This window comes from Cyanistes caeruleus, chromosome 1 (genome assembly GCF_971803275.1).
Source record: "Cyanistes caeruleus chromosome 1, bCyaCae1.hap1.1, whole genome shotgun sequence".
Taxonomy (NCBI): domain Eukaryota; kingdom Metazoa; phylum Chordata; class Aves; order Passeriformes; family Paridae; genus Cyanistes; species Cyanistes caeruleus.
Genome location: NC_141701.1, coordinates 28,708,414 through 28,724,079, shown reverse-complemented (window position 1 = coordinate 28,724,079; position 15,666 = coordinate 28,708,414). Strand labels below are relative to the sequence as shown.

Genomic DNA, 15,666 nt, shown 5'->3' with positions numbered 1-15,666 from the left:
TTGTACAGAAGATTGCAGATAACTATCACTGGGAAAGCTTTTCAACCACACAGATGTCTGCTTAATGGTACTTTTACTTGTCTGGTCACATGGATCATGTGATTTAATTCTAAGGAGAGAATTGTGGATGAAGACTGTAAGAGCCAGCTGCTGCCAGTGGACTAATTCTCACCAGCACAGTCCTGGGCATTCTTTCTTGAGCATTTTTCTGACACAGCAGGAAAACCTCTGGGTCAGACAACTTATTCTGGCCATGATTGCTTGATTGGGTCCAGCACCTTTCCTACTCCTTCTTACATCACCATGTGACATATTACACATGTCACATGAGTCACAGTCTTGGGGAAAAATGGTAAACTTCTTGGTTCTTAAGACTGGACACTTCATTACATGTTTTCAAACTATTACTATGTCATTATTTTGTAATTCTCTAGTATTTCCTGGATGGTAGTATGTTTAAGCTCCTAGAGCTGACAATTCTGTATTATAAAAAATATAATGTCTTACAGACCAAAAAGTAAACGGTTTAGATATATACTGAAAGATGAAAAATCTTCATACTGTGACACAAATTTTAAAAAATAGAGATTTTTCTTCAAGCAGAAATACTTATACCTCGAAAGAATGGTAAAAGCCAAATATTTATGCCAAACATTTAATGGCAAAGATTAAGGGCTTCACGTGTAAAATTGAAATATTTATTCTAATAGATATTTTGGCTTCTTAATTTTTCAAACTACTAACAACCACACTAAAAGCCAATGGAGGTAAGACAATTCTTGATTTATACCTGACATAGCTGAATCAAAATGTAAAGTGCTGTATTGACCTGACTTCCAAAACCTGAGTTGAAATACCAAGATCATCATCTCAAAAGAAGTCAGGCTTTTGCCAATATCAAGACATTCCCTAATTTAAGATAATCTGTATTTAAGACAGGAATTTCTTTAGAATGAAATCTCTAAACTAATTGACATTTAGCAATTTAGTTTTAAAATGGTGTTCCAAAGATAGCCTAGAAAATATTCAAATAGGTCAAACCAAGAACCCTGAGAAATTTTTAAGTCCGTTTTTAAAACTGCAGCTGAATTGAGCTCTTAGTTGATTAGGAACATAATTCCAAAGTGATGATCTATACAAAAAAATCCATTTCTATGGATAAAGAAAGGATGTGTTGGTAAGGTCCATGTTGAAATATGAAAGAACATACTAGCAGAAACTCTGTTGAACTATCAATGAAAGATTATTCTTAGGAGTGAACAGTGGAAAAAGAAAAGTGAAACTGTTTCTCTACTTTTGATAGCCAAACACTATTTACCAAACATAAAAACCTGTGCTTTCCAGATAAGCATTTTTTTCCTCTCAAGTATTCTAAAAATATTAAGTTGTTGACCCAGAATCCCTATTCATCTGGTGTTTCCTCCATCTTCAAAAGTCTAATAGAGTATTTCACTACTAACTTTCACTATACTGAAAACGATTAAAGACTGACCTACATACAAAGAACATATTTATGTTCATGAATCTTCAGTTTTATGATGAACAAAAGTAGAGTTTGTTACACAGAAAAAACCTACATAACTACTGGATCATTCCTGCAAGAGAATACAAGCCCCTAGTTCTATTTCCATGCAGGGGATCAATATTCAAGAGTTAATTCCTTTATCATAGAAACTAGGAATAAATATAAAGCTTGAAGCACACCAACAGCTTCAGATAAAGTTGTTACATCTTCTTTACATCAGTGGTAGCTGTTTCATGTATCCTTGAAAAAATGAGGAATCATTTTTCCAGTCATTAATACTGGATACTACATTAATCAGTATGTGATTTATATGCATTAAAATCTGAAAAAAATAGAAGATGTGACAAAAATATAAGACATGAAAGAGGTGAGGTAAGATGGCTGAGAATTTACCAGTTTACAATTCCCACCTTGTCATTAAGCCTGGAGAAATCTGTGTACCGTCTGAAAACCACCCAACTTTCCTCTGGACTTCTTTTCACCAGTATTTTGTATACCTGTGTGAAAAGACAGAAATATCAGAAAAATGTGCAAAACTTCACACTGCACTGTCTGGAAGGCTGAAATGATCCTCTACTTCCTAATGAAACAAAACTCATGGATTTAAAAAAAAATAAATATCTTAATTAGAGTAGAAGAAATGCAGATAACAATTACCAGTACAAAGAGTTTAATTTAATTTCAGAATTCAAGGAAGGTGTTCCTATAATTCCTAAATACATATAGCTATTTGTCTGTAAGAAAGAATGTACTGCCCAGCAGAACAAAAGGCTTGGCTATCAGAAAAGTGAGGGAAGTGTTTTTCAGTGATCCCCTTTAACCTTTGCTAAATTGTAGTTTTACTCATTGTCACTGGAGGCCTCTCTGCATTTAAGATGACTGTTAACAATCAGTTATTACTGAGTGTGATATTGTTTCAAAATGTCTCATCTGACTCACTTCACAAGGAGAAATGATGCAGAATAAAATTACATCTTCCTTTGCATTTGCCTTGAACATTAGGTTTTGTCTTTCCAAGCGAAATATGATTTCACTAGAAAACTGCATCAGAATGATTACACCAGCACTGTATAATGGAAGTAATGGATACCTCGAATGAGATTTAGCGAGACAACAGCAAAGAAGTACCACACCCTATTTAAAAGCAAATGGATAAAGAAACAAAACAATGATGATAACGATGATGATACTACAATTACTTTTTAGGAGGATTAATATTCCAACACAATGAATCTAACAAGACAACTTCAATAGAAAACATTAAACAGTGTCTAATGTCATAACCTTGCTCTCTCAATGTAAACAAAGACAGGTTCTGCAATTGTACTGGGTTACTTTTTCCCAGTCTGTATGTTAAAAATATAATACAAGAAAGAAAAAGGTATTTTTAGAATCATAAAGATAAAAACTTCCTCATTTAACCAAATTCTATTTAAACCATTTTCTAATCTGTAATATAGTAAAATCTTTTTCTGTACTTCATGCTGTCATGGCAGGTTGTCCTAGCTGATAAAAGAGTATTTTTCCTACTGCAGTCTCAACATGTGATAACTTCAGTGCTAGCTAAGTTCTGTACAGGTCTGAGACTGTTTTTACCAATTTTGTATTCCATAACATATTAAGTTCCAGATAGTTACAGAAACTACAGATAACTATGGTGTGAATCAAAAGCAATTTTTTAGCAATTACTTCTCTTATCTATGTTTTAAACACAAATTCACTTTGAAGGCATCACCTGTGGAAGTCATGGATTGCGATAGAGGAAAAAGCTATTACCTTATAAAATTCAAGCTGCAGGACATGCTTAAAAAGCAGCACTAAAATATAATTTTTCTGCCTTAAAAATTGTGAAGACTCTTTGTTAGTACACATCAAAACACAGAACAAGAAACTTTGGAATATGTGTGTGAATTTATTTGCTAATCAGTATTCTATTCCTGTATGCTGTTCTGAGTTCTGCAAAAGCATTTTTTAAAGATGTATACAAGAAAAAAGGGAATAATTTCCAAGTGAATATTAGATAACTTAAAAAAGAAAGTTAACCAATTACAGTGAACTTAACTGTAATAGGGAGTGCAATCAACTTCTGATTACCAGCCTCAAAATCATGGGCAACCTGAAACAATTTTTTTTTAACATTGGCAGGAAAACAAAACATAAGATGATTGAGTGTTTTTTGACTTTTCTTTCAAGTTTGTAATTAATGAATAAGATCTAAAATATTACAAAAACACCTCTCAGTTGCTTCATACAAGATCTTGAGCAAAAATCACAAATTAATTCAACAAAGTCATTTTATTCCACTCAGTCATTAATTGCTTCATTCTATAAATAAAAAAAATCATCATTGATGAAAATACACCCATATGGGGTAACATTCTCTGGCTGATTCAGGATATCATTATCATTTCCACTTGGCTTAAAACAAAAAAAAAATAATAAAAAAAGCAGCTAATTGAGCTAATTGAACATTCCAAGACTGCAAATTCACTTACGACTAAATATTTACTAGGAGAGGTTACAGCCTAGGTTTTCTCTCCCATAAGCTTCAGCAACATGTAGTCTAACCTGCAATAACATCTAACTCCCAAAATCTGGACATCATTCAGCTTAATCAGATTCTTATTTTTGAAAATTATGAGATGCTACCAACAGTAAAAAAAATAATTTAGCAATTGGGTCTTCTCTCTTTTACAAGTGGTTTTGATTTCCACTGTCTTCCATCTGACTGATTTAGCACTGCAAAAGCAACTCAAATTCCTAGGACTAATTACTTGCTGGCTTTAATGCAGAACAGCAAAATGCATGCAGGACGTCCAACTGAAAACAAACAGTTAATTGTGTGGTTTCAGAAACCAACATGGCCACAGAGGTGAAATCAAAAAGAGCAAAAATGTATCCAAGCATTTTACAATGGAAGAATGTTTCACTTGTACCATGACCTGGCCTTCCACATACAATAAGGAGACAAAGTTGTCATTGTTAATAGAGAAGAACACCTTACAGGCACACTGGAGTATGTCTTGGCAATGCCTTCAAGAACGAAAGAGGGAAGCATGTCCGAAGAAGGGCAATAAACTGGTGAAAGGTCTAAAGGGTAAGTCATGTGAGGAGTGGCTGAGGGATATTTATCCTGAAGAAAACGAGGCTCAGGAGAGACCTTATGGCTCCCTAAAACCACCTGAAAGGAAGCTGTAGCCAGGTGGGGGTCAGTCTCTTCTCCCAGGGAACCAGTGACAGGACAAAAGGACATAGCCCTGAGCTGTGCCAGGGGAGGCTGAACATCAGGAAGAATTCCTTCATGGGAAGGGTGGCTAAACACTGCAATGAGCTGACCAGGGAGGTGGTGGGGTCACTGTCCCTGGACGTGCTCAAAAAATGACTGGATGTGGCACTTTGTGCTATAATCTGGTTGTCAAGGTGGCAATCAAAGGCTGGACTCAATCTGAAAGGTCTTTTCCAACCTAAATGATTCTGTGGTGTTTTCAGACTAATCCTTGTACATTTAACAATATCGACTGTTGTTTTAGTTTTGAAGGTTATTATTTAAAACTTTTTTTAATCTGCCTGTTACAAACAACTACGCTCTTCTCTTATGCTAATATGCACAAAGATGTTAGAAACTGAGAATCTCAGGAAAAGACGGTATCATTCCCAAATAATTAAAAGGCATCATTATTAAACTTTTTATGAAAAGATCTTGATTTCATTAGTATTTTAACTGTCATAAAGATTCTGCACTAATCTAAAAGAAAACAGGAGAAAAAATGTTTGTCTTCTATTTCCTTCTCCTTACCTATTTCTGATTAATATTTCTGTTGTTCATCTTAAGTAATATAATTAATAATCAGAAACAAACAGCTTCCATCAGTCCCACAAGCACTGCTGTATTATCTCAAAGAATTATTGCAACCACACCCACAAAAAAAAAAAAGTCGAAGTACATAGATATATTTATGGCATGCAAAAAAAATGAACGGCCAGCTAACAGTGCACTTCGAGAAAAATCAATACAAACCAGTTAGGCTGCTCTTCTGGCAGAAGATATGGCATAAGCAACTTCCCAGACTGTTTGCAGAACAGATTTTCCCTCACTAGAAACTGAGCTGGACAAGAAGTTGAAACCTACATGTTTGCACTTTAACAGAAATGTTGTAAGTTAATTATAACTGCAAAGGGCTAAAATCAAAGTTTCTTATCATTCATGTCAACCAAAAGACTACATTTTATTTTAGAAGTTTAACTACACAGAACTTACACAAGTTCAACTTCACAAGGAATTGTAAGTGTAAGGAGTTCTTGACTTTTCCAGTAGAAATTGGTACATGAAACAGAATTCCTTCTATTCCACATGCACAATTACAGGAAAGACAGCTTTCTAGTCCCAGTTTTCCCACCTGTGTAACAGGAATGGTATTTTCCTGTCAGGAAGTACTTTGAAGCTAAATTGGTAACATCCCTGAACTGCAGGATTAATTCCTGAAAGACAATGCAAAGCACATTCAATTGTTGTCTTGTCATTACAGGATCAACTATACTATGCCCAGAACTTACAGTGAATTTTGCCCTTTCCTCCATCACCTCATAGCCCAGAATGGTAGGTGTGGATGGTCGATCTTCCCAGCTCCTGGAATCTTCATTCTGCTCTATTTCTTCTACAGGCTGAGTACAGTATTCTATGGATGTATCCAGACCTGTAAATTTAGTCCTAACAAGTGGACTGCTACATGCAGATGATGTGGAACCAGTCTGGTCAGGCACGCTCATCTTTTTAAAACTATCAACTGTAGAGTCCTCCAGCTGTCCTTTTGAGGAGCTTGAACTCGTTGAGATGCTCCCAAAGGAAGAACTTCTTTGGTTTCTGTTTGTAAAGCTGGATGATGAACTTCCAATAGGAATAGGAACAGGAACATATGGTGTTGCCATCCTTCATGAAAAAAAAGCCCTCAGTTTTTGGTCCAGTAATTTAAGCTTCATTTGTTGTATAAACCATGTTTCCTTTTGTTTTCAGGAACAGTACCTGCAATTAAGGACAGAAAATATTGCTGTCATTTTTAAGTCAAAGCAACATTAACAGCTTTGGAAAAAAATATGTATTAGCTCTGAGATGACAGATTGCAATATTGATGGTAAAACATTTTCACAAAGAATTTTGTTTCATATAAAATGGTGCTTTTAGGTTGTATCTCAACCATTTGACAGACAGCTTTACAAGAGTTCTGTCTTCCACAGCTATTAAAATTAAAATAGCATGGGTAAGCAAGATTACAAAAGAGAAAAATCCTTTTGTCCTTTAAGACTTAAGTGTTATTTGGTCTTATCCAAAGAGTCAGCAATTTTTTGGCATATAAGAAGGAGTTTCAGTGACTGTTTCATCAAAAGGTTTTCTCAGAATTGGTTCTGTAAGACATCCACTGTAGACTATGCAAGCCAAACACACAGGCAGCAATATACATGACATGAATCAAAAGACATGACAGTAAACAACTTAGGTGAAAACATATTTGCATATTACACATTCACTGAAGTATAATGGATCTGTTTTCAATGCAAAATATTTTTTCAAAACAACTCTGTTGTATATAATGCTGCAGACATTTGTCACAATGTTAAATGGGCTCATTTTCTGGAGTCTGAATTGAAGCTATTAAGTTTTACAAGCATACGCATCAAAAGCAGGGTTATTATACCAGGTAGTTTTCCATTCCAGAAGATTAAAATAGAAAAAGAAAGTGCACAGAAAAAAAAGATAAATAAACAATTTAGTATATTTTCTTCCACAAAACCACTTCAAGTGAGTCTTGAAATATATACAAGCCTTTTGTGTGCATACATTTCTGGGAAAAAAGCAAAATAAAATTAAGACAGCAGTATCAAACTGCCGAAAAGCACCTTCTCCTCATTTTAACAAAGCTCCCAAAGAAGAGCTCTTACAAGATGCAAATTAAATGCCACCTCTTTGGATTAACAGGATTTGAGCCATGATCCATTTCACCCAGGAATAAACCAATCAACCAGGAGGCTGCAGGAAGCTGTGAAATGGGAAACCGCCAACCTGATTCACATCAGACAATCAATCATCTACTGCAGCAAAACCAAATGAGATTCCTAATTGCGAATGTGAAGTGATGCATTCCCTCTCTTGCTCAAAATTAATCCTAGAGCACAGGACTAAAGAAATAAATTTTAAATGAACCAGCACGAGCAAGACTGAAAAATTCTCTTGAACAAATTCCTTGAGTGAAGGAAAACACAAACTTAGTCATCCTTTCAGCTACGTCAGGAAGTTTTCACACACTCTCTGTCAGAAAGCTCAGTTAACTTGACCAGGAGAACAATTTCAAACTGGCAGTCATTTCTTGGAACATCTCTGCTTCACTGTGGAATGAAGCTGGACACTCAGCAGCATCTGAGGGAGCTGAAATGTCACTACCATAACCCCTGCTGATTCACTCAGCTGGTCAGGGATGGGATTGAAGTATCCAGCAGCTTCTGTTGCAACACAGTCCTGTACTTGGTTGTGTGAGCGAAGCCACGTGTCAGACATCTGACCTGCTTCAGCCTCACTTAATGTGAGAGAAGCAAGTCATACCTGTCTCTGAGACAAGATGTTCTCCTGGAGCTACACCAGATCTAAATCCCTTTTTTCACCTGCATCTCAGTAAGAAAATCTATTTTCTACCTCGAACAATAAGCTCTGCAAAAACTTTTCCTTAATGCAAGGCATGAAGCATTGTCTGATCAATTTTCTCTAACAACATTCTCTGAAAAAATAGGTATCTAAATGAAATATTAAAAAAGGTAACTCCTTTTTCCCTTGCCACTTCAGTGGCTCTTCCATGTTGCCAGCAAAAGAAATTGAGAACATCCCTTAAACAATGTCCAACCAAGCTATGTTCTTGGGAGGTGTAGGATTAAATTCCTGTAAAGAGAAGAACCTAAGTGAGTCCAGAGTGCAAAAAATCAAACAATCTATATGTAAAAAGTGTTTATCCTCCGTTGCATGACTGTGAATCTGGAGTGGAAAATAAACCCACATCTCAGGGACTATGTATTTAAGCTAACCTAGGAGTTTGTGGAATTTTAAGATGCAAAAAAGGCTTGTGCTTTTCATCACCTTCTGAAAAGAACCAAACCAAACCTAAAACCCCACAATGACACTTGCACCAGTTACAATACTTGTGAACAGTCCTTCCTAGAAAAACTTCTAACTTTAAAGTCAAATGCCAGTCAAGAACTTACTATCTTGAGCCTGTTTACTTACGACATACTACTCTTAACTGCGCATGAATTTCTGAGCAGCTGCACCTACTGGGCAAGCAAAAGAGCTCAACACAGACCACCCTGAGGATAAAGCCCTTGGTGTTGAGAGGCCAACACTTGCACTGTACATGCTTCAGCAGCTTTCATTTCAGACCAGCTCTAATTCAGTGCCACTGCCTGGATACTTATTAGCAGCTGGACTACACTAAGCCTGCTCCCAGGGTACATTTTCTGGTTCAGTTTCTTTTGTACTCTCCAAGGCCACCCCAAATTGTGAGTCAGTGAGGATTAAAGGTGATGATGACACTGTTTTCTTCTGAAGGACATTCTTGACTCAATCTGGCACAGTGAACATGCCCACAGACAAATAAGAAGGACTGATACTACCTGTGTCACACAGAGATTCCTCCAACTTTGAGGAGTAGCAGGAAAAGTATTCTCTGGGTAACAGAAATTTCAGGCCAAGTGAGCAAATGATACACGGCTTCACTTAACTTGAATATTTTTGTTGTAAAAAAAGTTGAAATAAATATACAAAATATTACATTACCAGACTCTCAAACACAAATATATTCCTAAATACATATGTAAATCCATCTTCAGCTGTAGAAGTATCATAATTTCCTAGTACATAAAATATTTACATGCTATGAGTTACAACAGGGTTCAAAATCACATCAAACTGCACTTCATGAAAGCTACTGAATATTCGCAAAAAATACAATGCCCCAACGAAGGTCACAACCCCAGGAATCCAGCCTTATCTATGAATATAGTTTACTGCTAATTCATGCAATAAAAGGAACTGAGAACAATTTCGTTAAAAAAAAAAATCCTTTTAGACAAACCACGTAACTCCCTACTTACCTCGGCAAATCAAGGAGGGTCTCTGTGCTCAGTTTGCTCCTACCCCAGCTGCACAGAACCAGCAGAATTATTGCAGCACACCAACTTTAAGAGCAAACCGCTCATGACACCTATGAGATACCCCAGAGACTGCGCTTTCTTGTCTAGCGATTTACTTGACTTTCTGCAAGAGTTTGCTTCCTGTTCGGAACCTGTATTTTGTTTAGTTTAATTCCCAGCTGTGAGTTAAGAACGAAAAGAGAAGGAAGAGAATTGCTAGAAGCGCTGAACTGCAAGATCTGAAACAGGATAGGACAGTCCCGGGAACCCGGCTGTCACATGCTACAAGAGCAGCATGACACCAACTTATCCTGGTGTTTACAGCAGCCACCTCCCTTTTTGCGGGTGAGGCAAATAGGCTGTAATAAAACCACTTAAAAAGGGCTTGCCTGCAGCTTGCAGCTATGGCAGTTCCAAACCTTTCTCAGCTAATGGCTTGCATATTCAGTGAGAAACATGTAAGCCACACGATTCAAGGATAATAGATTAGAAACAAAACAATCCGTACTTAACAGTTGTAATTGGATTTAGAAGACTTTTAGCTATGCAATACTATTTGTGATCTGGTTACATATATTGTGCCTCTGTTTGGACAACATGGATGATGTTTAGGGTTTAAGTGCTATTAAGAAATGTCAGCCGAAGAACAAGTGGAATATATAAAGAAACAACTCCCAGACTTGGCTTTAGTGATTTTTTAAATAATAATTTTGTGCCGACTTCAGCCAAGTTACCTAACAACATTTTTTACTTGCTTATGAACTCAAAATGCGGGGGTGGAGGGGTGGTCTATTTATCACACCTCACACACACACAGGACTAATTCCTTCCCCAGAATCTGTTACTAGAAACTAGAACTAGAAGCAAATGCTGGACCTTACTCCCAAAACCCGCACGTCAGGGAGCGCGCTACTTCTGACTGCGACCCGAGGGTTCTGAAACCGAGAACCAAACCAGACGGGTCGGCACCGCTGGGGCAGCGCCCAGCCCGGCCCGGCCCCGCCGCCGAGGGGCCGCGCTCAGGGAGCGCCGCCACCGCTTTACGTAACTCCAAGGGCGGCCCCGAGCCCGTGACACCGGCGAGGCCCGGGGAACCCTCCCGCTCCCTCCGCACAGATGTGGGAACCGGCCGAGAGAACACCTGAAGGCGCGGCGAGGCCCCGCCCCGGGGAACGGGGAGTTCCGTACCCGCCGTCCCGCCCGAGCGGGATCGGACCCCGCGGTGCCACCGCCCGCGGCCGCCTCCCCACAGGTGCGCGGGAGCTGCGACAGCTGTGCGGAGGCGGCGGGGGCCGTTCTCGTCCGGAACGGGACGGGCAGGGGCGAGATTCCACCGACCCGGTCCTGCCCGCACGAGCTGCCCACTGCCTCACTCTCTTCCTGCCTGACCCCTGACTCCCGGCGCTGGCGCTCCCGCCGCCGGTGCCCGCCCGCACAGCGGCCCCGCTCACCTGCTCCCGCCGCGCGCCCCGCTCCGCCGCGCCACCGCCGGGCCCGCCCCGCACGGGGGGCGGAGCAGGGGGCGGGGCCGGCCGGGAACGGCGAGAGGGGCGGGGCCGCGCAGGGACTACAAAGACCGGCGTACCCGGCCCGCCGGCCCCAGCCTCGCTTTCCGGTGCGTCGGGCGCGGTGTGTTTTGGGACTTGTAGTTCTATGGTGTCGCCGTGGGGTCCTGCGGGGTGGGGCTGCCCCTGAGGGTGGCTGCGCCGCCGTGCTGGAATGAAGGCGCCGGAGGGGGGGTTAGTCTGCGCTTTCCGGGTTCCCGGACATAAGAAAGCCTCAGGCCTCTGTCAGACGCGGGCTCTTAACGTGGTTTCACCTAGCCCTGCCATAAAGCCCCGCTGTACTGCGAGGTGTCTGCGCAGCGGGAGCACCTGGATCAAAGTGATCTGGGAATTCCTGGGTCATGGGGGTGGGAATAAATCAGTATCTCGCCATCTCATAGTGACTTAGGGTACATAAGTAGCAGTGTGTTACTCTGGAGAAGATGAGCATATCACAATTGTTGTTAAAAAGTACACTTTATGCATTTTATGTTATTTATATATAATTTATAAAAGCAATACCCGCTCTCTGAAATCTCTTCTGTGTTCACGGCTCTGGAAAATACTGTACCTCTTGTTTGTGCTGCACTGCTCCTCTGCTTACCATATAAGCTCGGCACTTTTTGCGGGGGACGCAAATAGCGTAGCAAAACTGTGAGGTGATCCGGCCTGTGGCTGCGAACAGGCCTGTGGCATTGCCCATGTCACTAAATACTGCCCTGGGGGCTAATGTTACCACCGGAGTGGAATTCTTTCTTTGGGATTCTATTCGTAGGTGATTAGAGAATTTTTTTTCTGTGCCTATTTTTTTTTTTTTTTCTTTTTTTTTTCCTGTTGTTAAGTAGTTTCAGCACCACATTGCACTATCTGGAATTAATTTTGAATTTAGTGTTTTTTTCTGGATGCTAGTCTTTCAGTAAGTACTCTCAGATTTTGCAGGGTGGCTTGTATTCATCATCAGTTGAATTAGTACATTCAAAAAGCATTTGTGAATGACTAGTTCAGAAGCCATGCAATGGGAACTTTTTTTGATCCAATTCTATTTTAAATATGTAGTACTGGGAAGAGATAATGCACTAGATTTTAAAATGCTATATTAAATCTGAGGAAATGGATTAAATTGCATTTTGAAAGTTGCACTGCCAAACCAGATATGCTGAGTATATAATTATTATGAACTTTAGACTTTGTCTTATTCCGGATGAAAATATTCCTTAATGCAGAGCATCAGAAAAGAAGAAAAAAAAAAGTTAGAAGCAAGAGAATTCTAATTTCCAGTTGTTCAGAGCACTTTTTTATAGTAGTTGATAATATTTCATATTTCATCATTACAATAATTTAGTTGCATATTCTATGTTTCAATTTATTTAACTATGAATAGTTGCTTATAAAGTTTCCTACCTATACGAATGAAGCTCCTTTTTAAAAAAGGGTTGGTTTTTTTTCACATCTAAGATAATTTGAAAGTTCGAAATGCACATTTTTCAGCTTGCTGGTCTGCTTTTTAACAGTTTGTGACTTTATTTATTTATTTATTTATTAAATTTTTACCAGCCCCCAGGTGATAGTGAGGTCAGTTTTTATAATGGCACTGTCGGTCGAACAGGAGTCCTCTTCCATGCCCTTTGAAGAGAACAGATTCTATTTTGTCACCTTGAGCAGGTATAGGAACAAGGCGCGAAGCTGAATTTCTTCGGTCGTTTGGACATTCCAAGGAAGCCAGTGGGATTTTTTTGGCTGCTGAGGAATGTGGGCTCATTGCCTTCATGTCTCAAGGTTCCATCCGCCCGCAAAATCATCAGGAATGACTGTTAGTTCACTGACGGGAGAGAAGCTATGCAGGGTTATGGTGAATTAAAATTGGGTGTGTGATCTTCCTGCTTTTCTCTTTGTAGCAGTTCTTCCCTGTGTGCTCCGTCCGTGGCAATCCGGCTTGGAGAAACGCGAGCAGCCGAAGCAAAGCCGCTCTAAGCAGAAACGACTGTGACTCACATCGCAGGCGAGATGAGCCACCCTGTGGCAATATCCTGCAATTTGCCTTTATTGAGGGCGGAAGGACGACAAAACTAGTCGCTGAATGTGTAAAGCAGTGGAAAGTATTTGCTGGCTTTTTTTAAAATATATATATATATTGGTACCAGATGTGTTCTGCCTCCGTTTGCTAGTTATTTAGTTTTCCAGAGGACTGGTGTATCTATATTATAGGTATGGTCAAAATCTGTGCAGCCACTGTGATCCTGTGTGCCAAAACCATGAGTTTTGCTAATGCTGGCTGGCTCACTAGCTTAATTTACCCTTGTTTAGGGACTAGGGGGTTGCAGAATCAGGAAAGCCTATTAATGTAAGAGAACCTTATGCAACCTCTGTGAACTTCCCAGCACTTTCTCTGCTGGGAGGGGAAATGCAGGAACTGCTAATTGTGTAACACTAGTAGTTCAGTAATGCCACCTTCTGTTGTAAAAGAATAAAACAGAAGAAAATAATCCTATAGATGAGAATACTGGAATAATCCTATTGAATTAAATGTAGCTTCTTTTGTTTTAGTTGAGTCATAGTGTGATATGATTTCAAAGTCCCACCTACCCCCATGATCCTGTGAAACACAGAGGGTAGACATTCAATCAGTTTATGAGATCTAGGTACTCAAATCTAATTGCATTTCAATTGGATGTAGGCACTTAAATTCCATTGTAGTTTAGAATGCATGCATTTGATCCTGTTATATTCCAATGGGATTTGGACCTTTCTCTCTCAGGAGACTATGAAATCTATGACTTGGAGGACATTTGTTTTATGACAAAACAGCCAATTTTCTTTCTCAGCTGTAGACTTCAGTGTTAGAAGTTATGGAGCTTCTTCTAAAGGAAGTCCTTTAATTCCTTCCAAATTTTAAAACTGTACAACTTTGGAAATGTACAGCTGGATATTTTGAAAGTAGACTTTAGCATCAAAACTGGGAATTTTGTACTTGCAGGAATTTCATGTGGGCATGCAGATCCTAAATTGTGATCCTTGTAATACTTTCAGCAGTTGCCCTGTCATTCTAATGTCTCCACTTCAGAGGGGGTGTATCAATATGTGTGGGTGTTGTATTTTAATACTTCCTGTGCCTGTGTGATGTCAGCACATGTTCAGAAGGACCTTGATTATTTTAAAAGCTATAAAAATGTAACCTTTTTCATATATCCTTTGAGAGCTTCTGTCCTTGGGAGCTGTAATACCCCATTTCAGATATCCAGAAAGGACTTGGGGGAGAGGTACAAGATAGGATTTAGATTCCATTGTGGTCTGGTTCTTTGCAGGTTTGGTCTGACTCTCTGTGATGCACTTCTCTGTGACTGACTATGTTCAAGTTTCCTTTGAAATCATTGTAGGTCACCTTGCCTGTGCAGTGTAGGCTCCTGAAAGCCTGCAGTTCTTGTTCAGAGTTTAAAGTAGCATGCAGAGGACTAGGCTTTCCCAAAGTCCATTTTTTATTAGCTGTAGATCTTTATGGTTTCTATCTCAGGTTTTGAATTTCAGACTTGATCCCTGACCATGACTTTGTGTGGTGGAGACTGATTACTGCTATGGCACCTAACTGATTACTTATCCCTGCCTGGTAACACTGCTATAGTATCTTATCATGCTTGTCATTAACCATACTCATAATATCCTCTTATACCTAAATTGGTTCCAGTGTGGTATGATGCTAATGGTCCATTAATGGAATAAAGGTAGACTTAATAGGCTTTTTGTGGAGTAACAGGTTCACATGAGGGGTTCAGCTGTTGTATATTATTCTGGGCAATTCACTGAGTTATGAATGGGACTCAACAGTTTTCTGTTCAGGTATGCCTGTTGTCCTTCTCTCTTAGATGGGAGTCCTCAAGTAAGAAAGCAGAAGCCTCTAAGAAGTTAAAAAATTTCTGCTGGCCAGAGGCTAAGTCTACTTTGAATTATAAGAAATATTTCTCTCAGGAGTTGCATCTGGGTAGAGAAAGTCGTGGCTATTATGGCCAGAATTTTCAGATGAATGAACTATAAATGTTAACTTTACAATAATTTGAATTATAACATTTGCTTCTGTCCAGTAGCAGTTATTGAAATGCCTAGAAAACTGTGTCTTTCCTTCTTATCCTTATCATTAGCATTTTTGGTCCCTGTCCTGGCTCGGTGTATCTTGCTTCAGCTTTAAAATACACAAATAATTATGATCACCAACTGCTAATAATAATGTGTCATTAATAAATAGAATCATACAATCATCAGTCTTAGAAAAGACCTTCAAGATGGTCCAGTCCTACCGTCCACCTAACTCTAAACTGGATCACCCAGCACCAGATCCAGACACTTCTTGAGCACCTCCAGGGACAGTGACTCTTCTTCCTCCCTGGGTAGCCTACTCCGCTGCCTGACTACTTTAACAGCAAAAGAATTTTTTTCAAG

General features: G+C 39.4%; 1 protein-coding gene and 1 long non-coding RNA gene across 13 annotated transcripts in view; one reads left to right on the top strand and one right to left on the bottom strand.

Annotated features, from left to right (window-relative positions):
* The window catches only part of SNX16 (sorting nexin 16), a 28,576-nt gene extending 17,354 nt beyond the window's left edge, over positions 1-11,222 (bottom strand). For 2 of the 12 annotated variants that reach the window (XM_086883876.1, XM_086883944.1), the window contains exons 1-3: positions 11,146-11,222; positions 6,080-6,545; positions 1,936-2,022 (exon numbers count right to left, since the gene is read on the bottom strand). In XM_086883876.1, coding sequence (XP_086740002.1) covers positions 1,936-2,022; positions 6,080-6,451 — 459 coding nt within the window. In that variant the 5' untranslated portion in view covers positions 6,452-6,545; positions 11,146-11,222. Of the gene's footprint in view, positions 1-1,935; positions 2,023-6,079; positions 6,546-7,417; positions 7,609-9,655; positions 9,874-10,570; positions 10,811-10,835 lie in introns of those variants that run through there. The other 10 variants (XM_086883930.1, XM_086883909.1, XM_086883893.1 and 7 more) reach the window with 10 other exon arrangements.
* Positions 11,223-11,441: 219 nt separating this feature from the next.
* On the top strand, positions 11,442-13,781 carry LOC111924603 (uncharacterized). The gene is made up of 2 exons (XR_002861740.2): positions 11,442-13,048; positions 13,134-13,781. It is a non-coding gene; the product is annotated as an uncharacterized LOC111924603 (long non-coding RNA).
* Positions 13,782-15,666: the final 1,885 nt, after the last annotated feature.